Source organism: Maniola jurtina, chromosome 27 (genome assembly GCF_905333055.1).
Source record: "Maniola jurtina chromosome 27, ilManJurt1.1, whole genome shotgun sequence".
In the NCBI taxonomy this organism is placed as follows: domain Eukaryota; kingdom Metazoa; phylum Arthropoda; class Insecta; order Lepidoptera; family Nymphalidae; genus Maniola; species Maniola jurtina.
This window is the reverse complement of record NC_060055.1, coordinates 627921-653193: the sequence shown is the minus strand read 5'-3', so window position 1 is coordinate 653193 and position 25273 is coordinate 627921. Positions and strand designations below refer to the sequence as shown.

Here is a 25273-nt window from a genome sequence, read left to right as displayed (position 1 = left end):
AAAAGTAATTGAAGTCCCGCGCATTGCTGGAGCGAGCTGCAGGTCAAATCCACGCTCTTTTATCATTTACATACATAATCTTCGATTGAATAATATGCTTTTTTCAGGAGCATAATTTTAAAAGATTTTTTATCGGCCGGTTTTATGACCATGTCCAGCTCTGGACATCTTGAGAAGAAGATGGCTTTACAGTTAGGGTCCATAGTCATGATCGTATCATACCTGACAGTTGGTTGTGGACGTCTGTAAGTATGTGGTCTGTGCCCGGGCCCAGAATGAGTGTGAGGGTGTGCTGGTCTCCTGGGTGGTGGCGGGGGTGAGGGTAGCGGGGTGTCGTCTGCTGGTATCGCCACCCCTGTGCCCAGCGAGGGTCCCAGGGTTGAGTGTGATGATGCTGGAACGAAGACCAGAATAGCTAGGCATTCTAATGGTAAAATCCATACTTCCATACTAATCCATACTATCACAACTAATATTATAAAGGAGAAAGTTTGTATGTGTGTGTGTATGTTTGTTACTCCTTCACGCAAAAACTACTGGACGGATTGGGCTGAAATTTAGAATGGAGATAGATTATACCCTGAATTAGCACATAGGCTACTTTTTATCCCGGAAAATCAAAGAGTTCCCACGGGAATTTTAAAACCTACATCCACGCGAATGATGTCGCGGGCATCAGCTAGTATTATAAATACGAAAGTGAGTCTATCTGTCTGTCTGTGTGCTAGCTTTTCACAGCCTAACAGCTTAAGCAATTTTGATAAAATTTGGTACAGAGTTAACTTGCATCCCTAGGAAGGAGATAGGCTACTTTTTATCCTGGAAAATCAAAGAGTTCTCATGGCATTCTTAAAGGCCCATCCGTTTAACTGATTTATATATTTGCTATAAAGGTAGCTTGCGTCTCGGAAATAGGACATAGGCAATTTATCATCCCGGAAAGGCAGAGTTCCTCTGGGATTTTTAAAAAAACCTAAATGCACGCATTCGAAGTCGCGGGCATCATCTAGTATAGAATAAGTAGAATAGAATAGAAGATCTTTCTATTCAAATAGACGTCTCTGATACGAACCGCTAAGGTGTGGAATACCCTTGCAGCGTCTGTATTTTCTGCCAGTATAATTTGAATATCTTCAAGTCAAGAGTGAATAGGCATCTTCTAGGCAAGCGTGCTCCATCTTAGGCTGCATCATCACTTGACACCAGGTGTGATTGCAGCCAAGCGCTAGTCTATAAATTAAAAAAAGGCTTCATCGAACCTCTGTAGTAATTATTGTACTATTATTTCTTTCTTTCTCCTCTCTGGGCTGGTTTCCGAACGTTTCCGTCTGTTGTGCGTGCGTTGCCCCTTCCCGCCGAAGTCTTCACTCCAGTCATTCAAGCTCGCTCCAGAAGCCGAGTAGACCACCCAGGTTGCCGAGGGCTTCATGGAGTGAGGTTGGGGATCCCAAATGGCGCTCTTTTTTTTTTTAAAGAATATTAGCCATGCTAATCATGACTAATACTCCCCTTTCCCCTCCAATTAAGCGTAAAGCTTGTGCCAGGAGTGGGTACGACAATAGTGCAACGGGTAGGGTTTGAACCGCCGACCTTTCGGAATTCAGTCCGCTCTTCAACCTTTGAGCTATCGGAGCTCTTGTTCTAATGTTGTAATATCATGTACTGACCCTGGTATAAGATCTAATGATACTTACGCGTCTGATGAGCAGCCTGGACCTTGGTTGGTGTTATGGATGTGGTTGGAGTGTCGAAGAGATTGAGGTACGTCCTCTTGCCATCTATGGAGACGAAGCCTTGGTCACCAGATGGTGATACTATGATGTCGTGCTCTGTGTGATGAAGGTTGATGTTTTCTACGTGTACTGGAAAGAAAATGGGTAGTTTGGTTAAGTTGTGAATTTATTGGAGTCTATAATAACAATGTTGCCCAAGTCACTAGAGAACTCCTATTATTATGTGATTAATGGAAACGGGTCACGATCCTCAGCAATGAGGGGGAGAGGTTTCGCCGCACGAGTGGGGGGGGGGGGGGGGGGAATGCGTAAACGCATTCCCAGCGTTTAAAAAGAATCGGTAATGGATGGACTTGGAGGTCCACAGTTATTGCCCTTTTTGTTTCCTCCATGCATCGGGAAGCACGTTAAACCATCTTCAAGTACGATTAAGCATCTTCTAGGCAAGTTAGGCGTCATCACTCATTAGGGTAAGTAATCACTAATCACTTAACATCTCACACACTCATTAGGGTAAGTAATCACTTAACATCAGGTGACCCACCTGCTCGTTTGCTCACTATTTTTATTTAAAAAAAAATGTGGATAGGCATATCTATAGCATGCAGGATGGAATGGAATGTAAAATTGGTATTATGTTCTCACCAGGTCCTCCTTTCTCGCCAGGTCCCTGTATAGCGGAGACAGTCACATCGAAGATCTCACCATACCCTGGCAAGTGGGTCTCCGCCGCTGTGATGATGGGAGCATCAGGGGGTCTGTACCGAGAACCATGGGGTTTGAAGTCGGTGTCGTCCAGGACTATACCAGGACGAGGACGGTACGGCTGGTATGGTATACCTTGAGATGCTGTGGATTGAATTCATGTTTCTTTAAGCGATACCATAAGTATGTACCATACGTTTCTATTTTTAAACAACTCTCAAAAACGGGGAAATTCCTAATCAGCTCGTTTTTTAGGGTTCCGTACAACAAAAGGAAATCAAGCTTCGTTGTCTGTCTGTATGTTTGTCTGTTTGGCGTGTCTGTCAAGAAAAGCTGTAGGGTAGTTCGCGTTGACCTAGAATCATAAAATTTGGCAGGTAAGTAGGTCTTATAGCACATAAATTAGTATTTTCCAGGTGGGATTGCAGTGAAGGGTTAACTTGTATCAGAGTTTTACAAAAATCTGCACTTGGCCAGCGTGGTTCTGAGAGGACCCCGTGCTCAGTACTGAGCCAGCGAGGGTTGGCCATGATGAAGCATTGTCAAGTGCAAGCCTATCTTGCATTTGTAAAAAAAAATCAAAAGAAAAATAAAACCTATTTATTTTTCTTTTGAAATTTTTTTATTTCACAATTTTTAGTGGCCCAACTGTACTATAATATGCTATGCCCAGTTAAAACCCTACTGTTTACTAAGCTTGCGCACTGGTCGCGAGCAATTTGCTCTTATCCATTGAGGAGTTCTGTTCTCCATCTCCGAAGATATTCATCAAATCTTCACCTTTATATGGGACCACCTGCACAGTATACCCTTTCAAACAAATTTCAAAATTATCCAAATCGGTCCAGAGGTCTTTGATTAATCGGGGAATGACGAATTGAAAACCTCCTCCTTTTTTTGAAGTCAGTTAAAAATAGAAATCAAAATAGAAATAAAACTTACTTGGTAAAGGCTGAGTGTTAATTGATGACGTCTTAATATCAATATGTACAGTTGTAGATTCACTGCTGGCTGGTGCATGGCTTATTAACCCTTCAGTTGGTGTTGGAGCAGCAATGGATAGTACAGTAGACGTTGGAGTCTCAACAACCGATGGTTCTAGTACTGGTTGAATGTTACTCACTATACTAACTATAGTTTCATTTTTATCTAGTTTTTCTGTTGGTTTTTCAGTAGGTTTATCTTCAATTTTATATTTATCTTTTAATCTATCTTTATCTGGTATGAGTTGATCTTTTTTCTTATCTTTTTCAGCTTTAACAGGTTTTTCAGTCTTAGGCTTTTCTGTTGTAGTTTTCTGTGTCGTTGTTTCCGTGGGTTTCGGTTTTTCTGTTGTTTTCTCAGTAGTTGATGTTGTAGTTGCTTCTGTAGTCGTTGTAGTAGTTGAACTAGTAGTTGTTTTAATTGTAGTAGTAGTTTCAGGGGCATTAGTGACTTGATTCTCTTTTTCTGTATCCTCTGTGACATTTCTGAGTTCAGTTGTTGTTTCAGTAGTTATAAATGCAAGTATATCATCGCGATGATTATTATGATCATGTATATTGTTTTCCGAATGGCTTTCGTTTTCATTAAAAGTGAATTCGTCTTTGTTATCGTCTGGGTTATCTGGTGGTGGGATCAGAGTGGGTTTATAAACTGGTAGTCCAGGATTCGGTCTACGGTTGTATGGTGGTCTTGGTCTACGCTGCCATGGAGGTAAAGGTCTATGAAAACTTGGTCGATTAGACATAGGTGGTCCAATTTGATCTTGTAAATTGACACCAGGGGGTCTATCAAATGGATACGGTGGTGGAATTTTTGTTGGATGGTAAGAATGTGGTGGTGGTGTTATTGGTTTATCAAATTCTGGTATTGGGGGGACATCAGATATACGTGGTGGGCCACGGTTGTTAATCCTTGAAGCAAGGGGACGTGGTCTACCATTGAGTAACTGTGTATTGGCTTGCACGTTAACATTTCCGTTTAAAAGTTTAACGATACCTGTGATAATGTTTTGGATTTCTGTATTCTGACGGCCTTGGTTAAAGTTCGCCGTTGCGAACGTCGGGGGTTGCACTGCTGAGGGTCGGATTTTGGGCCCCGTAGGCGCTAGTGCACGACCTTTCGGGACCCTCTTCTCTTCCCCCGGAAACCTAAACTCTAACTTATCCCCAAACCCTGAAGACATCATCATATCTTCCTCATCTCGTATGTAACTAACAGTTTTCGTTGGAACTATTTCGTTGTATTTCCTCTTGTGTATATCTAATTCGTTGTCGATTTCATTGTTATTCGATGTCTGTATTTCGTCTGTGTTTATAGATCGTATACCTCTGTTAGGGTCTGCTGATCTTTCTACTATCAAATGGTACTCAGAGTCGTCTGTTAAATCTTCTGGTTGTTCTTCTCGTTCTTCGATGTCGTCATATTTGGCACTAGGTTCTAAATTAAAGAAGCTTTCTACATTACTTGTTTGTAGTAATACGTTGCCATGTAGTTTTTCATTGACGGCTGATTTTGGTGATAGCTGCGATATTGTGTAGGTCTCTTCGTAACCTGTAAAGATGGAAACAATGCGTTATTTCATATTATTATAGACTTTATAAACATATTCAGTAATTTTTAGGGATCCGTACGTCAAAAGTAAAAAAGGAACCCTTATAGGATCACTTCGTAATCTGTCTGTCCGTCTGTCGTGTCTGCCAAGAAAACCTATAGGGTACTTCTCGTTGACCTAGAATGGCAGGTAGGTAGGTCTTATAGCGCTAGTAAAGAAAAAAATCCCAAAACCGTGAACACAAGTTACATAACTAGCTAGGTCATAATACATAATCTTCACTTGTATAATATGTTTTTTCAGGAGCATATTTTTAATAGATTTTTTGAACTTGTGTAAGGGCGAGTCCAAAATTGATTGTGGAATTTTGTTAAATTAATTCAAAAGTGCTTTTGAATCGTCAAAATAATCTACCACTGGTTCGGAATGCCGTTCCTAACGAGAAGTACCAGTAAGAAACTCGGCGGTTGCTCTTTTCAAGTATTCAATTTACAATAATACTAGCTGACGCCCGCGACTTCGTCCGCGTAGATTTAGGTTTTTGAAATCCCGTGGGAACTCGTTGGTTTTCTGGGATAAAAAGTAGCCTATGTGCTAATCCAGGATATTATCTATCTCCATTCCGAATTTCAGCCAAATGCGTCCAGTAGTTTTTGCGTGAAAGAGTAACAAACATACACACACACACACACACACACACACACACACACACACACATACAAACTTTCACCTTTATAATATTATAAGTGTGATGCCATACCCATAAATGATTATACCCATTCCCACAAATGACTTTTGGACCTTCCCGAGCAATATAGGATCAGCAAATAAATCTTATTCTATTCTTTTCTAAATACCTAGACTCCTATATTAACTAGTATAGAATGAGAATAAAGAAAGTTTGAACAAAGTTTCACTTCTCGACTATTTTGCATGGATTATTTAATTTTATCTCAACAACTAAGTATAAGTATAATAATAAGACACTGCAATAGGCTGAACAGCATAATACGTGTGCCTACATTAGGAACAACTGAGGAGCCTATTGTGTTGTCTGGAATGACGCAATGTGCGACATGCTGCAATCGTCTTTATGTTACTGTATGAAATAACGGAGCTTTTCAGCATACAAATTGAATAGACATATTTTCAACAAGTGTAAAATAAAATTTATAACACCCCCGACAAGTGATGGTACCAGTAACTAGAAAAGAGCTGATAACTTTCAAACGGCTGAACTGAGGTTACAAACTACTACTACTACTACTAGAAAAGGCTAAAACTTTCAAACAGCTGAACCAATTTTCTTGGATTATAGCTAAGAACACTCTCGATCAAGCCACCTTTCAAACAAAAGAAAGTTAATTAAAATCGGTTCATTAGTTTAGGAGCTACGATGCCACAGACAGATACACAGATACTCAGATACACAGATACACGTCAAACTTATAACACCCCTCTTTTAGGGTCGGGGGTTAAAGAGAGCAACCGCCGAGTTCCTTGCTAGTTCTTCTCGCTAGGGAAGGTATTCCGAACCAGTGGTAGATGCTTTTGACGATTCAAAAGTATGTACCACTTGTAAAAGTCTAATTGAATAAAAATATTTTGAACTAGCTGTGCCCGCGACTTCGTTCGCGTGGAATAGTGACTTTTCGGGCAGCGTGATTCTTTAAATTGACATAACTTTTTTTATTTATGAACCGATTGACATTAAATAAACACTAAATGTTAAGTGAAGCTTAATACAATATATTAGTGAAAACCGTATCTAAATCGAATAAGCCGTTTCTGATATTAGCGTGCACAAACACACAGACAAACAGACAAAAAAAAAAATTACAATTTCGGGTTCGGCATCGATATAATAACAACCCCTGCTACTTTTTTTTTATATATTTCCATTGTACACAGACACCACTTTTCTACAATTTTATTATATGTATAGATTTAAATTTATAACGTAGTCTAGTCTCTCAATAAGTTAGAGCAGTTCCAAGATTAACCATACATCGTGGAACACCGTTAATTGATATACGGTAAATACTACACGGATGACTACCAGTACGGTACATAATCGATATAGGTTCATTTATTGTTACTCTAGTCTTCATCTTACTGTGTTCCCGGTTTTTAACCGACTTCAAGAAAGGAGGAGGTTCTCAATTCCTCGGAATCTTTTTTTAGGGTTCCGTACCTCAAAAGAAACCCTTATAGGATCACTTTGTTGTCTGTCTGTCTGTCTGTCAAGAAACGTATAGGGTACTTCCCGTTGACCTAGACTAGAATCAAGTTTGGCAGGTAGGTAGATCTTTTAGCACAAGTACAGGAATAAATCTAAAAAACCGGCCAAGTGCGAGTCAGACTCGCGCATTGAGGGTTCCGTACTCGAGTATTTTTTCCAACATTTTGCACGATAAATCAAAAAACATTTATAAATAAAAATCTGTTTTAGAATGTGCAGGTAAACCCCTTTAATATGATACCCCACTTGGTATAGTTATCTTACTTTGAAAATTGAAACACATTTTTTTTAATGATGTAACCACAAATTCGCGGTTTTCAGATTTATTCCTGTACTTGTGCTATAAGTACTACCTACCTGCCAAATTTCATGATTCTAGGTCAACGGGAAGTACCCTATAGGTTTCTTGACAGACACGACGGACGGATAGACAGACAGACAACAAAGTGATGAATTTATGGAGTTAATGTGGCGAAACGCGTATGAAGTGTAGGACCTAACAGCCATAAACTAAAATGGAAGGTATCGTAGACAAGCGCAAAACCTGTTACAATTATTATCAACTAGAAGATGCCCGCGACTTCGTCGTAGTTTTAGGTTTTTAAAGATCCCGTGGAAACTATTTGGTTTTCCGGAACTTCAGTATCAAATTTCATAGAAATTGGTCAAACAGATGGGTTTTTGGGAATCCCGTGGGAACTCTTTGATTTTCCGGGATGAAAAATAGCCTATGTCCGTCCCCGGGATATAAGCTAAATTTGTACCTTTCGTCAGTATCAGTTAAACTATTGGGCCGTGAAGAGGTAGCAGACAGACAGACGGACACACTTTCGCATTTATAATATTAGTATGGATTGCATTTAAATTGAATGATGTAATATAACTTAAGATGTAATTAACAAGGCTACATGAATTATACTGGTAATATGAAAGTAGGTACCTATCTGATGCAATAAGCTAAGGAATTACTTAAATGTCGAATTAAATTACCTTTTAATAAAAAACCTACTCGAGAAATTACCTATACTTGATTCACTTCCTACTTATGTGCTATTTTTAAAATGTCAAGTAAAAGTTGTAGATTCATATTTTTTGCCTTGAATATTTTTTTAAAAACCGGTCAAGTGCGAGTCAGACTCGCGCACCGAGGGTTCCGTACTCGGGTATTTTTCCGACATTTTGCACGATAAATCAAAAACTATAAAAATAAATAAAAATCTGTTTTAGAATGTTCAGGTAAAGCATCATGGGGTATCTTACTTTGAAATTTGACAATGCTAACATTTGTTCAACCACATTTTAATTTTTTTTTTATGATGTAACCACAATTTCACGGTTTTCGGATTTTTTCCTTTACTTGTGCTATAAAACGTATCTACCTACCAAATTTCATGATTCTAAGGTCATCGGAAAGTATCCCATAGGTTTATTGGCAGATATGACACAAACAGACAACGAAGTGATAAGGATAGTGATAACCTATAAGGGTTCCTTTTTCCTTTTCTGATAAGGATCCCTAAAAAGGTAGAGCGACTGGGTAAGACCATTTCGGTATGGAATGTTACCTTTTCCATTAATGGCAGAAATACATAATACCACAAAATACCTACTCCAGGCGCAAAAGGTAGGAAGAAACAAAGCAACGGATATAGATCACACTAATATTATAAAGGCGAAAGTTTGTATGTGTGTGTGTGTGTGTGTGTGTGTGTGTATGTTTGTTACTCCTTCACGCAAAAACCACTGGACGGATTTGGCTGAAATTCAGAATGGCAATAGATAATATCCTGGATTAGCACATAGGCTACTTTTTATCCCGGAAAATCAAAGAGTTCCCACGGGATTTCGAAAAACCTAAATCCACGCGGACGAAGTCGCGGGCGTCAGCTAGTAACTAATAAAGAATTAGTATTACCAATTTTCAAAGTAAGATAACTGTATCAATAAGGGTATCATATGAAAGGGCTTTATCTGTACATTTTAAAACAGATTTTTATTTATTTTAACCGACTTCCAAAAAAGGAGGAGGTTCTTTATTTTTTTTATTTTAAAATTAGAAATCTTAGTATGAAATCGGGCGAGCTTCACTCTTGGATTTCTAATTTTGTTTTAATATGCTCGCTCGACTTCATACCTAGGTACATTACACGTGTAGCTAAACAAAAGTTATTGTTTACTTTTTAGTGTTTGTGGTTTTTGAAGTCGGTTTTATTTTTCTTTTGAAATTTTTTTATTTCACAATTCTTTACACGTAAGAATTTTTGATTTTTCGTACAAAATATCGAAAAAAATACCTGAAATAATTATGGTCAAAGAAGTTTATCTACATTTTACAGAAAAAATAAAATAAAAAAAACTAACACTCTATCATACTTATTTTTGATACTCTACAAATGAAGTTAGTTTTGCGGCTCGTTATTCTTACCGTTTAACTTCTTCTGTAGTACGGAAACGGAACCCTCGGTGCGCAAGTCTAACTCACACTTGACCGTTTTTTTGGTAATTGAATGTAATGTAATAATCATAATAATTACAGTACTGAATCACATGTTTTCTGCCCGTATTATTAGCAACGCACGCCTCAGATTGCGTCGGCACGAAATTGGACCGACAAAAACGAAAGTAGGTATTGTAGTGAAAGTGCACCAATGTGTTTAACGGTGCGGGTGATTTTGGATTAATTTTTAGGGTTCCGTATCTAAAAGGAAACACGGAACCCTTATAGAATCACTTCATTGTATGTCTGTCTGTCCGTCCACGTACGTCCGAATGTGCAAAATCAATCGGAAATTCCAACCTTTCGAAATCGGAATCAAACCTCAGTAACATCTACTGGCAACACGCACTGTTCGAAGACTTTGGTCTTCAAACACTGAGGAATTTCGGACCAGAAGACATCTCGAAGCACAAGTGTTAATTAAAAAATTTATAACACCCCCGACAAGTATAGGTTACAGTAACTAGAAAAGAGCTGATAACTTTCAAAAACCGATTTTCTTTGATTATAGCTAAGAACACTCTCGATCAAGCCACCTTTCAAACAAGAAAAACTAAATTAAAATCGGTTCATTAGTTTAGAAGCTACGATGCCACAGATAGATACACAGATACACACGTCAAACTTATAACACCCCTCTTTTCGGGTCGGGTGTTAAAAACGCGTAGGTAGGTATATCTACTTATTTGTTTTGACAATTAACATTTAACTTAGAACCTACTTAAAACAGGATGTTCCCATTTTGATCGCGATAATGTCCTAAGACTTGATATTTCGAATCACTAAATCATTTACTACTTGAAAAATAGGAAGTCGATTTTATAATGGCTTCCTTATTCATCAAAGCAGTACCTACAATCTTACTTTGCTTGTAATTAATTTTACTGGTGTGCCAAATTGCTTTACATCAAGACAAAAATATTAAAACAAGAAAAAAAATCTGTTTGTTTGTCTGTCTGTCTGTCCGCGTGTCATAGGTCTCTAGCTCATGGCGAAATGGGTAGTAACCTGAAATTTTGGAATTTGGTGTAAGAACGTTGACCCAAAACCGAATATTGAATTAGAAATTCAATGAAATCCTTTTTCATGAAAAAGGACCCGAAAATAAAATTCTTACCCTATCACTTGGGCACGGTAATATTTGGGGATACCATTGTCTAGAACTCATTGAGTAGAGTATGAATACACTTTTTAACCGACTTCAAAAAAAGGGGGAGATTCTCAATTCGTCGGAATTATATAGCGATATAGCGATAAGGCCGCCAAATTGTACCTATATTTTGTTGAGCTTTGTATGTGTTTTTCTGTACTAATTTTGTGGTGTACAATAAAAGTATATTCATTCATTCATTCATTCATATTATAAAGAGGTAAGTAAAGTTAATTTGTAGGAAGTCTCTAGATCTCTAGAACTGCTGAACTAATTTTGAAAATTCTCTCACCAGTACAAAGCTACATTACTCCTGAGTGACATAGTAAAAAAATTAGAGATCCTTACGAAAATTGTTATAAGCTACCCGTGCGAAGTAAGGTAGGGTCGCTAGTAAAAAATAAAGAAATGGGGGCCATCAAAATTATCAGTTTTAGACCATTTTTGTGACGGAGACTATCTCAAAACTAATATGTATACCTAGTAGAGTAGTTAAAGTATTTAAACAATTAAAAAGTTGAAAAAGCTACTTTGTAAAATAGGTTTGTAAAGGTGCCCACGCACTCGAACTGAACTGCAGCGGAACTGCGCGTCGCGTCAGCGCCCCGCACGATATTCTCTCCAGCCACGCCAGTGACGTACGCGCGTCGCGGCTGGAGAGAATATCGTTCGGGGCGCTGACGCGACGCGCAGTTCAGCTGCAGTTCAGTTCGAGTGCGTGGGCACCTTTAGCTGTGATCAAAACAATTATCTAAGGAACCCTAAAAGAGCGAGGCTCAACTCGCACTTGGCCGATTTCTACATAAATACAACATGATCAAGATTAAAATATCAAGACCGTCCATTACGGCTTTTTTCCTTCAAAATGAATTATCCTGCTAAATACCAACCCGTACATCTAATCAATGCTAACAACTATCTAAAATAATAATATTATAATTGACTTTATCACACTAAATGATACTTTCGCGTAGGCTGTACAGACGTCTACCTTTGCCAGATTGAAACTGGCAAAAAAAAAAAAAAGCAAGCGACATTGGCCGCATTCCAAATTTGAATATCGAGAACGTCAATTTTACCGCGCACTGGATCTGTCAAACGCACTTCCTGACCACCAGAGACATATAAAACTTTGCATTACAAACAGAGAAGACTAAGCGACAAATATGCCAATTGGCTACTTTTATTTCTGATTTCATTTTCAACTAATTCAGTAAGCTAAATAGCTTTACAAATGTAAGAAATCAAAAGTACCTTAGTAGCTACAGTAAATTTTTTGGAATTCCTTTTTTAGTGGGGGACTATGTTATAAAGAATCTTACATGCTAAATCTCTTTGTAGCTTAAGTTTTTTAAGTTGGTGAATCAGCCTGTTTATTCTTTTAAATACTAGCCATGCGCCTGATGGAATTTTCTCATTGGAAATACCTTTGGATCTATCCAACTTTTCTCATATAAGTAACTATAGTGTAAATAGACGATGCCGCGATTTCATCCGCGTGGATTTAGGTTTTTATAATTTCGTAGGAATCTTTTGATTTTCTAGGATAAAAAAGTAGCCTTAAATATCTCCAACTCTTTAACTATATCCACCAAAAAAATCTCGTTAATCCGTTGCTCTGTTTCGGCGTGATTAAAGGACAAACCCACAAACAAACACACTTTCCAATTTATAATATGGGTAGTGATTTATAGATTGTATTTAATTGATTTTGGGTAAAGAAATAAAATATGTGAGTTATGCTTTAAAACTGAAAATCAGCCAGTAATTTTAGTGATGCGCTAACAGTTACAGTTTGAATGTTGTTTATAGCCGCTTTTCCGCGCTGGTTTGCTATCCGCAGCAGCATGGGTATGGTTGCCGATGTTTATGGTATTATTATAAACAAAGTAAATATCTTATGCCCTAAACTTCGTTCTGTAGCGAGCTCTTGGGATGGCACTACTGTTTTCACGTCTAAATCATGTTTTACCGAGCTATCGATGGAGTAATCGATAACCGCACCAAAAAATACATATAAATTTTTCTTATTATTATGAGTGACAAGTGTAGTATCTTTTTTATGTACTGTAGTTGTGTCACGTGCCATTATTACGACCGTAAAGTTTATGCATGAATACTAAACAATGTGCTCTTAATAGCCGCTCTATATTTTGATGCAATCTCCTCGCTGCTCTTTAGCCACCCTTTACGCCCTTGGACAGTACCAGTTTAACAGTAGAGGAGTTCCGCGTGACGTCACAGGTGGTCTAGTATATAAGCTATCAGACGAGATGGAAACAGCATCAGTAGCTATCTAGCAGTCTACAAAAGAAGTGCAAGATGAGATTCCTGGTTAGTTCCTTTTTTCTTAATTTCTTTGTGGTCTTGCAATTGATTTGATTCTTTTGGAAAGTAAAAAAGTGTGTAATTTTTAGTGAATTTAGATGACCTTAAAAAAAATTAATAGTGCTTGATTACGTCTAATATCTAATTAAAAAGTTGTGCTAAAATTTAAGAAAGTTGAAAGTGCTATTATATTTTTAGTGATTTTAGTTAGGTATTTAATTTTAGTGGTTTGTGGCTTCTTGTGACATTATAATTATTGAGGACCTCTGGATCAAGTTATATTTCAAAAAGTCATTTTACAACGTTGTATGGATTTTAATATACTTAAATTTTTATTCTATAAATTGAACATTTTTAAGCTCTCACTATGTTTTATACGTAACTAGCCCATTCGCCCGGCTTTGCTTGGGCATTTAATGTACGTATAATAAACGTATACAGTAAAATTACAGTGTATATAATATTCAGGATAAACAAGCTTTCTAACGGTGAAAGAATCATTAAAATCGGTGCAGTAGTTTCAAAGGTTATCAATTACAAACAAACAAATCTTTTCTCTTTTAAAATATTTAGCTGATGCCCGCGACTTCATTCCCGTGGATATAGGTTTTAAAAAATCCCGTGGGAATAAAATATAGCCTATTAGCTAATCCAGGATATTATCTATCACTATTCCATATTTCAGCCAAAATAGTTTTTGCGTGAAAGAGTAACAAACATCCATACATCCATCCATCCATACAAAAATCTTTCGCGTTTATAATATTAGTAGGATGGTACGAGATTAGGTACATAAAAAATTAATATTTTTTTTGGTAAAACTCTCTTAACTCCAACAGATTGTAACCGTCGCCGTCTTCGCCTGCGCTGCAGCGGCACCCAGTGCCCTGCTGCCAGCAGCATACTCCGCCGGCCTGATCAACCCCTGGGCGGCACCCTTAGCCGCACCCTGGGCAGTCGCCTCCCCCTTAGCCGTCGCCAGGACCGTGGCTCTCCCAGCTGCAGTACCAACCATCCCCCCTGGTGACATCCAGGGTGCAGCCATCGAAGCCAACACCAACGCTGTGGACGCCGTCCGCGCAGTCAACGACCAGGCTTCCGAACTCCAAGGCAGAGCCATCAACGCTGCTGAAGACCACGCTTGGCAATCCGTCAGCGCTGTCCAAACTGCCCAGGCTCAGGTTTGTTGTATACCCTCACATTTTACACTATCCGACAGTATACACGCATCATTCTACCTCCCAAGAATAGAAAGACACGATCAGATACTGTATGTACCTACGAGTAGATCATTCCCCCACTAACAATAATAGAAAGAGACAGATTCCTAACAAACAGCAGTATTAAATTAATAATGAAGACATTTTATAAAAACTTCCACAACCCTGTTATCCGAATATCCTTATTACTGCATTAATACTTTTTTTGGGCATTATGTAAAATAACTTTTAGTAAACTTCTCATCCAGAAACTTAAGTTTAGCACCTCAGTTTCAGTTTAATTTTTCACCTTGTTCTTTTGGAGTAAGAAAAATACTTGTGAAATAACGAATTAATGAAATATTCTTTATTATACACGATTATAAAAAAAGAAAGAGGTAAAAGTAACACAAAATAGATGTACAATTAGCGGCTTTATCGCTTTGAAGCGAAGTCTACCAGGTAACTAGGTTGAGGAGGATTTAATGACCAGAAATATAGGAGTTCTTTAAATAATGTAGGTGTTTTTTTCTTTTATTTGTAACTAATTATTTATTTTAAAGAATCATTTCATTTCATTCATTTCATTTCATTTTGTCCCCAGGTTGACGGAGCCGCCGCCAGCATTGCCCCCAACGTAGCCAAATCCCTCGTGTCCCCAGTTGCCCCCATCGCCGCCTACGCCGCTGCCCCCATCACCACCTACGCTGCTGGCCCCGCTCTGTACTCTTCCGCCATCTCCCCCCTCGGTCTCGCCGGCCGAGTCGCCTACGCCCACGGGTGGTAATCTAGCCAAAACACCTTAGACCTAATGACGACGTGATATTAAACAACAATTTAATTGTTTTTTGGTGATTTTATTTCCTTAAGCCAATCCTAGATATTGCCAGATACTATTAGACACTGCAAGAACCTGAAAGATACTCATAGATACACTATCAGATACGCTTACACATTATTTCCCACAAATGAACACTATTACAGACACAAGTACACACTATACTTAAGGCTAACTACCATCACAGTCCTTCAAGACTTTTGTCATTTTTTGTATAGCCGGGTATGCAACGCTTGATTGTCTCTATGAGGCTTGCACTTAAAACTTGCCACCAGGTCTGATTGAAGCCAAGCGCTAGTCTATAAGTAAATTTAAAAAAACCTCCGTTTCAGTCTGTTAAGACTCCTGATACTTTTCGTACAGCAGGGTAAGCAACTTTTAAGTGCCTCTATGAGGCTGGCACTTGGCTCATTGGCTATTGAAAAGGCATCTCATTGTAATTGCCTCAGTCATGATCGCCGGCTCTCAATCTCTCTCTCTCTCTCCCTTTCTCTCTCTCTCTCTCTCTCGTTTGACAGCACTACCGCTAGCGTTGTCCCCAACGTAGCCAAATCCCCCGTGTCCCCAGTTGCCCCCATCACCACGTACGCTGCTGGCCCCGCTCTGTACTCTTCCGCCATCTCCCCCCTCGGCCTCGCCGGCCCAGTCGCCTACGCCCACGGGTGGTAAGTGGTAATCTAGCCAAAACACCTTAGACCTAATGACGACGTGATATTAAAATATAACAATTTAATTGTTTTTTGTGATTTTTAACCCCCGACCCAAAAAGAGGGGTGTTATAAGTTTGATGTGTGTATCTGTGTATCTGTGTGTCTGTGTATCTGTGTATCTGTCTGTGGCATCATAGCGCCTAAACGAATGAACCGATTTAAATTTACTTTTTTTTGTTTGAAAGGTACGGCTTGATCGAGAGTGTTCTTAGCTATAATCCAAAAAAATTAGTTCAGCCGTTTAAGAGTTATCAGCTCTTTTCTAGTTTTCTTGTAGAAAAGAAGGTTAGATAACCGTTAGGTTCATAATATTATGTCAATTGACAAATGTCAAGCTGTCAAGATGGACGTTGCCTAAATACATAATTATTTATTTGAAAATGATGTTTTGGAAAACTCAGATACCTACTTTAGATCGTAAGCGCGGAATAGTCCAAGAAAATCAGTTCAGCCGTTTGAAAGTCTTTTCTAGTTACTGTAACCTTCACTTGTCGGGGGTGTTATAAATTTTTAATTTACGCTTGTAATACTAGTAAATACTGTAAGACTCTAAAAGACAACATCATATATTTTTGACGGCCTTCCTGGTGCAGTGGCTTAACACTGCTTCTTCGCGAGCTTCGTGCGCTGTGGTCTTATCACAGGGAGATCCGGGTTCGATTCCCGGCAGGGGTTTAATTTTAAAGAGGCTTAGTTTAATTATATAAATTCTAAATTTCTGGTCTGGTGGGAGGCTTCGGCCGTGGCTAGTTATATCGACAGTATTAGACTGTAATAAACACTGTTTGAACAATAGAGTAAGCAACGCTTTGTTGCGTCTATGAAGTGCATACTTATCATTGTAAGAACATAACACTTTATACATGAAGAACACAGGTTACCGAGTGAACGAGATCTTCTACTTATGGTGTTTATTAGCGAGTGTTTACATGACACGATACGATATCGAATAAGGGCTGCGAAAATCATGCGCAGCGATTATCAAAGTCAAAGTCAAAATCATTTATTCAAAGTAGGTACAATTGTACTCCTTTTGATGGTCGAAATTGTTAAACTTGTACGACATAGTGGTGATAATTTATTACGTCACTTCAAACTAAAGCTACGAGGGTTCCAAACGCGCCCAAGTCTGATCAAATAATTATAACAATTTATAATAAGTAAATTAACAGACACTAATAAAAATGAGGCAATACTATAATCGCAAAATATCACTGTGCATGATTTTGAAAATCCCCGGCAAATATATTTAATGTATTAAAAGTATTTAATAATCAATAAAAATCACAGAAATCCAAATAAATTTATTTCTGCCTAAATTAATGAAAGTTCATGATAGTTCGAGAAACAATGGACATCCAGTAGTTTGGTAGATATAGCTCAATGAGTTGTGAAGCTGAAGTGGTAATGGGCAGACCATAAATTTCGAAAAACCGATAAGACGTTGGGGCCCAAGGTGCTAGAAAGCGCTCACGCGCACCGAAAAGACACCAGGTGGACAGACGTCATCCAGTAAGTTGCAGGGAGCTTTATTTTTAAATTCAGATACAGATCTGCGACTTGGTACTATCCAACCTCCTTCCTAGAACTTCTCCTTTCAGCAAAGGTTGCCTGGTAGAGATTGCTCCAAGCAATAAGGCCGCCTTTGCACACAATTGTTTTTTTTCTGTTTTCTTCTTACTGTGTTGTTATCCTTTACATGTGTTTTTGTGTGCAATAAAGTGTTTCTATCTATCTGCTGGATTCAGGCGGCGAAAGACCGTGGCGAGTGGAAGTCCCTATGTCCAGCAATGGACGTCATTGAAAAGGTCTTCTGAAATCAAAGTAGCACAGCTAAACGATCGTAGATAAGCCGTTACTACGTTGGCGGTTACTACATTACAGTTTATTTATATCATCTGATACTATATCCTATCGTATCAGGCGGCGAAAGACCGTGGCGTGTGGAAGTCCCTCCAAGAGTCCTATGTCCAGCAATGGACGTCATTGAATAGGTTTTCTGAAATCACAGTAGCACAGCTAAACGATCGTAGATAAGCCGTTACTACGTTGGCGGTTACTACATTACAGTTTATTTATATCATCTGATACTATATCCTATCGTATCAGGCGGCGAAAGACCGTGGCGTGTGGAAGTCCCTACAAGAGTCCTATGTCTAGAACTAGACCTAGAATAGGTCTTCTGAAATCAAAGTAGCACAGCTAAACGATCGTAGATAAGCACTACGATGGCGTTTGGCCGTTACTATACGATACGATACGATACGATAGGATATCGTATCGTATGATGTAAGTCTAAACATGGTAGCATCACGATTCACGAAGATCGGTCGATAACCCAAAATCCTTGAAGACGTCGCGCTCTGCAGGTTCAAGATTTATTTATACCGTGAGCCGGACTGATGCAAGGTGTTTCGTTTCGGACTAGAGTTCTATTGTAAAGAATATGGTCTTGGACTCTAGTAATATAACTTAAAAATTTATAACACCCCCGACAAGTGAAGGCTACAGTAACTAGAAAAGAGCTGATAACTTTCAAACGGCTGAACCGATTTTCTTCGATTATAACTAAGAACACTCTCGATCAAGCCACCTTTCAAATAAAAAAAAAACTAAATTAAAATCGGTTCATTCGTTTAGCTACGATGCCACAGACAGATACACACGTCAAACTTATAAAACCCCTCTTTTTGGGTCGGGGGTTAAAAAATATGATGTGATGTTTTGTATAGCTGTAGTTTGGGGCTAGAATTCTTTTTTATTAAAGGGAATAATTTATAAAAATTTAGATTTTTCGAAATTTTTAACATAATGATCAATGACGTCACAAGGCGTAAACGAAAAATATTTTTCAATTTTTTTACATTAAAACCGGCCAAGTGCGAGTCAGACTCGCGCACCGAAGGGGTTCCGTACTCGGGTATTTTTTCGACATTTTGCATGATACATAAGATTTTAAGATTATCCATTTAAAAAAACTGTTTTAGAATGCACAAGTAAAGCCTGCCTAATTTCATGATTCTAGGTCAACGGGAAGTACCGGAAGGAGTATGACAGTTTTCATTAAACCCATACTCCCTACACGGCAGTAACGCAAAATCGCTTGGCAGTACGGCTTTGCCAGAAGGGTGGTAACTAGCCACGGCCGTAGCCACCCACTAGGCCAGACCAGAAATCACACTTTTATATTATAAAGGAGAAAGTTTGTGTGTATGTGTGTATGTTTGTTACTCCTTCACGCAAAAATTACTGGACGCATTGGGCTGAAATTTAGAATGGAGATGGATTATATCCTGGATTAGCACATAGGCTACTTTTTATCCCGGAAAACCAAAGAGTTCCCACGGGATTTCAAAAAACCTAAATCCTCGCGGACGAAGTCGCGGGTATCAGCTAGTTTAGAAATAAAACTCGGTTTTTTAGGATTTTTCTGTTTGTATTTCAATTATTATCTTCTCACACCTACAAAGATAAGCTGATGATGGGTAGATAGATACCTATCTACATCACACAACGTCTATTGGTATAATAACTCTTGAGTCATAGAGTCATTGGCCCAGTTGCTCGCGCGGCGAGAATGTGGCTGCTTTCTTATAATTTCCTTTATTGGATATGCTTTTTGTTTTTTTTTATTACGATACATTTTACTTTAACGTAAGACTCGAGTAATCTGGCCTAATCGAAAAATAAATAAAACAAATATGGTAATAATTTAAAAAGTTATTAAGTATGTAACAAAAAGTTAAAAAAAAAACTGTAACCCGACTAGATATGAAAAAAAAAAACCGGCCAAGCGCGAGTCAGACTCGCGGACCGAGGGTTCCGCTCTCGGGTATTTTTTCGATATTTTGCACGATTAAAATGAACAGGTAAAGCCCTTTCATATTATCTCGGATCCATAATTAGGTCATCACTGGCGACACACACTGTTTGAAGACTTTCGTCTTCAAGCACTGAGGAATTTCTTCTTCCCATTACCCATAGGCAATCATCCTATCCATAACTATCTACAATCTTTATATCCATAACCAATCCATAATCTTCCTATCCATAATTCATCCATAATCTTCCTATCCATAACCCATCCATAATGTTCCTCTCCATAATTCATCCATAATCTTCCTATCCATAACTCAACCATAATCTTCCTATCCATAACCCATCCATGATCTTCCTATCCATAACCCATCCATGATCTTCCTATCCATAACCCATCCATGATCTTCCTATCCATAACCCATCCATGATCTTGCTATTCATAACTCATCCATAATCTTAAGAGACTAGCTTACCATAGACAATCTGCACGCATATCGCGAGCAGCACAGCACGGCAGCCTGTCCGCCATCTTCCCCGCGCCATCTTGTTTCTGTCGTGACGTCACACCGGCTACATCACGCGACGTCACGTTATAACTTTTTGTTCTACTTTACTATTGATTGGGTGGTGCCCGCACGATCACATTTGTACAGGGAAATCTGTAACAAAAAGAAAGTTATTTATAAAATTATTATCACACTTCACACTAATATTATAAAGGCGAAAGTTTGTGTGTATGTGTGTAGGTGCGTATCTGTGTATGTTTGTTACTCTTTCACGCAAAAACTACTGGACGGATTTGGCTGAAAGGAACGGAAATAGATTTATACCCTGGATTAACACATAAATTACTTTTCATCCCGGAAAATTAATGAGTTCCCTAAAAACCTATATATCCACGCGAACGAAGTCGCAGGCATCAGCTAGTAATATCATAAAGACGAAAGTTTGTGTGTATGTATGTATGTTTGTTAGTCTTTCACCCAAAAACTACTGGACGGAATTGGCTGAAATTTGGAATGGAGATTGATTACAGTCTGGCTTTTCCTGCATGTTTAGCAGTGGTAGGGCGGGCAGTGCATATCATATTCTACATGTTGCACCATACAAATTTGTCTGTTTTAGCGGATTATAGTAAATTAAGCTTTGGGTTCCTTGCATATTGTGACTTCCGCAAAGTAACGCCCGCTTCTATACAACAATTATATGATGATGTATAGTTGTAAATAGAACCTAAAACTAAAAACCTTAAAAAATATAAGGCCTTTAGGCAAGGTTCCGAAGATACTGGCAGCGTTCCCCCTTTGAATAGCTATACAAATTCTATTGTATATAGATATGTATTGGACATTTCTAAAGTAACAGACTGCATCCTGCTTATAAAACCGATGTCCATACAACCCCCTTTGAATAGCTAGACTTATTCTATTGTATATAGATATATGTATTGGACATTTCTAAAGTAACAGACTGCATCCTGCTTATAAAACCGATGTCCATACAACCCCCTTTGAATAGCTAGACTTATTCTATAGTATATAGATATATGTATTGGACATTTCTAAAGTAACAGACTGCATCCTGCTTATAAAACCGATGTCCATACAACCCCCTTTGAATAGCTAGACTTATTCTATTGTATATAGATATATGTATTGGACATTTCTAAAGTAACAGACTGCATCCTGCTTATAAAACCGATGTCCATACAACCCCCTTTGAATAGCTAGGCTTATTCTATTGTATATAGATATATGTATTGGACATTTCTAAAGTAACAGACTGCATCCTGCTTATAAAACCGATGTCCATACAACGCTCGTCGCGCGGAATGCCTCGATACCGTAATACGTGTTTATTATTCAACGTGGTGTCTCTACCATTATAGTTTTTGAGGTCACCTTGCGAACCTTGTATGATAATGTAGCCCCAATTGTTGTATAAGTGTTATAGAATGACTAGCTGGTGCCCGCGACTTTGTCCGGGTGGAATTAAAATGTCGTACTTAAATAATTAAGACTTAAATAATTAAAAATTTAAACCTCAGTAGCTCAATGGTTATAGGAGCGGACTGAGATCCGAAAGGTCGGCGGTTTAAACCCCACACGTTGCACATTGTCGTACCTATACTCCTAGCACTAGCTTTACGCTTAGTTGGAGGGGTAAGGGGAATTGTTAGTCATGATTAAAGTGGCTAATATTCTTTTCTTTTTTTTTAACCGGCCAAGTGCGAGTCAGACTCGCGCACTGAGGGATCCGTACTCGGGTAATTTTTCCAACATTTTGCTCGATAAATCAAAAACTATTAAATGTCTCTCTGTCTGTCTGTCCGTCTGTCGTGTCTGTCGAGAAAACCTATAGGGTACTTCCCGTTGACCTAGAATCATGATATTTGGCAAGTAGGTAGATCTTATAGCACAAGTAAAGGAAAAATCCGAAAACCATGAATTTGTGCGTACATCACAAAAAAAAATTAAAATGTGTTCATGAACAAATTGTTAGTATTTTCAACTTTCAAAGTACGATAATTATACCAAGTGGGGTATCATGCATTACGGGTTATTTTTATGCGTTTTAGTTTTTGATTTGAAGAGCAACCGCCGAGTTTCTTGCTGGTTCTTCTCGGTAAAAACGGCATTCCGAACCAGTGGTAGATTATTTTGACGATTCAGAAGCACTTGTAAAAGTAAATATTTTGAATTTGAATTTATCGTGCAAAATGTCGAAAAAATTGCCCAAGTACAGAACCCTCGGTGCGCGAGTCTGACTCGCACTTGCCCGGGTTTTTTTAATCGTGTGATTTTAAGTGGTTTACCTACCAGTAGGTACAGTATCCTACCAACCAGAAAAAATTCTATTCAAACAATCATACGCTTAGTTGTGCATTGAAATAGCGGTGATTTGACCAAACGTTTGGATCCAATACGCAAATGTTTGTCGTCCTAGAATGCGTGACCTAGATGCCTGGGAAGGACATTTTAGACTTGCTAATTTGAGCTGGTTTATAACTTAATTGGTTAGAGTACTGAAACCTAGATTAAATGATTAACTGATGCTGACGATTTTATCCGTATGGATCTGGGTGTTTTTAATCCCGTGGGATTCCTCTGATTTTCCGGGATAGTAAGTTTCCTATGTCAATTTCCGGGACACAAACTGCCTCTGTACCAAATATCATATGAAACGGATAAATGGATGAGTCTTTAAAAGTCACTTAGGAGCTCTTTGATTTTCCGGTATAAAAAGTAGCCTATGTCCTTTTCCAGGATGTAAGCTAACTCTGTAGGTACCAAATTTCATCAAAATCGGTTAAACTGTTGGGCCGTGAAAAGTTAGCAGACAGACAGACACACTTTCGCATTTATAATATTAGTATGGATTATCTCAACTATATAACCTATTAGAGGATGCCCGCGACTTCGTCCGCGTGGATTTAGGTTTTTAAAGATCCCTTGGGGACTGTTTGATTTTCCGGGATAAAAAGTTGCCTATGTCAATCACAAGGACGCAAGCTACCTCGGTACCTTTCATACAAATCGGTTAAACGGATGGGTCTTTAGAAACCCCTGGGAACTCTTTGATTTTCCGGGATAAAAAGTAGCCTATGTCCGTCCACGGGATATAAGCTTACTCTGTACCAAACATCAAAATCGGTTAAACTGTTGCGCCGTAAAAAGGTAGCAGACAGACAGACAGACACACTTTCGCATATTAGTATGGATTATTCGCCGGTCCACTACTGAAAACGGGTTTCTGAGAACGAGAAGAGTTTAGGCCACAGTCCACATTTTACTGTGGAACCCTAAAACACCCAGGTAATAAAAGACTCCAAAAATGTAAACACGATAAACAAGAAGCCATTCAATAACGGTACAGCAGGTGGAGTGTGACCCACTTACACCTACCATTGGAGTAGCTAGCTCATAAATATACAATCAACGCGTGGCGCGCATACATTTGTTACCCCCCGACCCAAAAAGAGGGGTGTTATAACTTTGACGTGTGTATCTGTGTATCTGTCTGTGGCATCGTAGCTCCTGAACTAATGAACCGATTTTAATTTAGTTTTTTTTTTGAAAGGTGATTTGATCGAGAGTGTTCTTAGCTATAATTCAAGAAAATCGGTTCAGCCGTTTGAAAGTTATCAGCTCTTTTCTAGTTTTCTAAATAGAGGTTTTTGGGTCGAGGGTTTTTTAAATTTTGAGTTATATCTTATGGTTATCTATACATATAATAAAATTGTAGAAAAGTGGTGTTGTACAATGGAAATATATAAAAAAAAAGTAGCAGGGGTTGTTATTATATCGATGCCGAACCCGAAATTATAATTCATTTTTTTTTTGTTTGTTTGTCTGTTTGTCTGTGTGTTTGTGCACGCTAATATCAGAAACGGCTTATTCGATTTAGATACGGTTTTCACTAATATATTGTAGTAAGCTTCACTTATTTAGTGTTTATTTCATGTCAATCGGTTCATAAACAAGTGTAAATTAAAAATTTATAACACCCCCGACGATCCAAAGTATTTGAGTTTTCCAAAACATCATTTTCAAATAAATAATTATGTATTTAGGCAACGTCCATCTTGACAGCTTGACATTTGTCTATTGACATAATATTATGAACCTAACGGTTATCTAACCTTCTTTTCTACAAGAAAATTAGAAAAGAGCTGATAACTCTTAAACGGCTGAACCAATTTTTTTAGATTATAGCTAAGAACACTCTCGATCAAGCCACCTTTCAAACAAAAAAAACTAAATTAAAATCGGTTCATTCGTTTAGGCGCTACGATGCCACAGACAGATACACAGATACACAGATACACAGACACACAGATACACACGTCAAACTTATAACACCCGTCTTTTTGGGTCGGGGGTTAATAAAAAAGTTATGTTAATTTAAAGTATCACGGTATGCTGCCCGAAAAGTCACTATTCCACGCGAACGAAGACCTCCTTGGCGCAGAGGTAAGCGCTGTGGTCTCATTAGTGGGAGGTCCCGGGTTCGATTCCCGGCAGGGGTTTGCAATTTTATAATTTCTAAATCTCTGGTCTGGTCTGGCGGGAGGCTTCGGCCATGCCTAGTTACCACCCTACGGGCAAACCCGTGCCGCCAGGCGATTTAGCGTTCCAATACGATTCTGTGTAGGAAGCACAAGGGATGTGAGTTTAATAAGTTAACAATAATAAAAAAAAGAATACCCGGCTGAGTTTGTTGTGGGCTCTTCTCAGACTTGGGCGCGTTTGGAACCGTCGCAGCTTTAGTTTTAAGTTACCTAATTAATTATCACCACTATATCGTACAAAAACAATTTCGACCATCAAAAGGAGTACAATTGTACCTACTTTGAATAAATGATTTTGACTTTGACATTCGCACAGCCCCCGCCCTAACCCACTACGGTATAGCGCGTCCCCCTCACCTCATACCCCGATTGCCATCTGAACCTGTCGCGTGTCGCGCTATATAACTATATGACATATATAAGTACATATAGGATGTCTCGAATA

General features: G+C 38.5%; 2 protein-coding genes across 3 annotated transcripts in view; one reads left to right on the top strand and one right to left on the bottom strand.

The window, feature by feature from the left end:
• The window catches only part of LOC123879156 (proteoglycan 4), a 56890-nt gene that overhangs the window by 24642 nt on the left and 6975 nt on the right, over positions 1 to 25273 (bottom strand). For both annotated transcript variants that reach the window (XR_006798957.1, XM_045926729.1), the window contains exons 2-6: positions 20231 to 20416; positions 3381 to 4973; positions 2379 to 2582; positions 1695 to 1862; positions 223 to 394 (exon numbers count right to left, since the gene is read on the bottom strand). Coding sequence is in view for 1 of the 2 variants with exons in the window: in XM_045926729.1 (XP_045782685.1) it covers positions 223 to 394; positions 1695 to 1862; positions 2379 to 2582; positions 3381 to 4973; positions 20231 to 20300 (2207 nt within the window). In the remaining variant the exon portion in view is untranslated. The remainder of the gene's footprint in view (positions 1 to 222; positions 395 to 1694; positions 1863 to 2378; positions 2583 to 3380; positions 4974 to 20230; positions 20417 to 25273) is intronic.
• On the top strand, positions 13118 to 15236 carry LOC123879179 (pupal cuticle protein PCP52-like). Its single transcript, XM_045926772.1, has 3 exons — positions 13118 to 13197; positions 14031 to 14372; positions 14995 to 15236. The coding sequence occupies exons 1-3, from the start codon at positions 13186 to 13188 to the stop codon at positions 15175 to 15177; spliced, it is 537 nt and encodes a 178-aa protein (XP_045782728.1). The 5' UTR covers positions 13118 to 13185; the 3' UTR covers positions 15178 to 15236.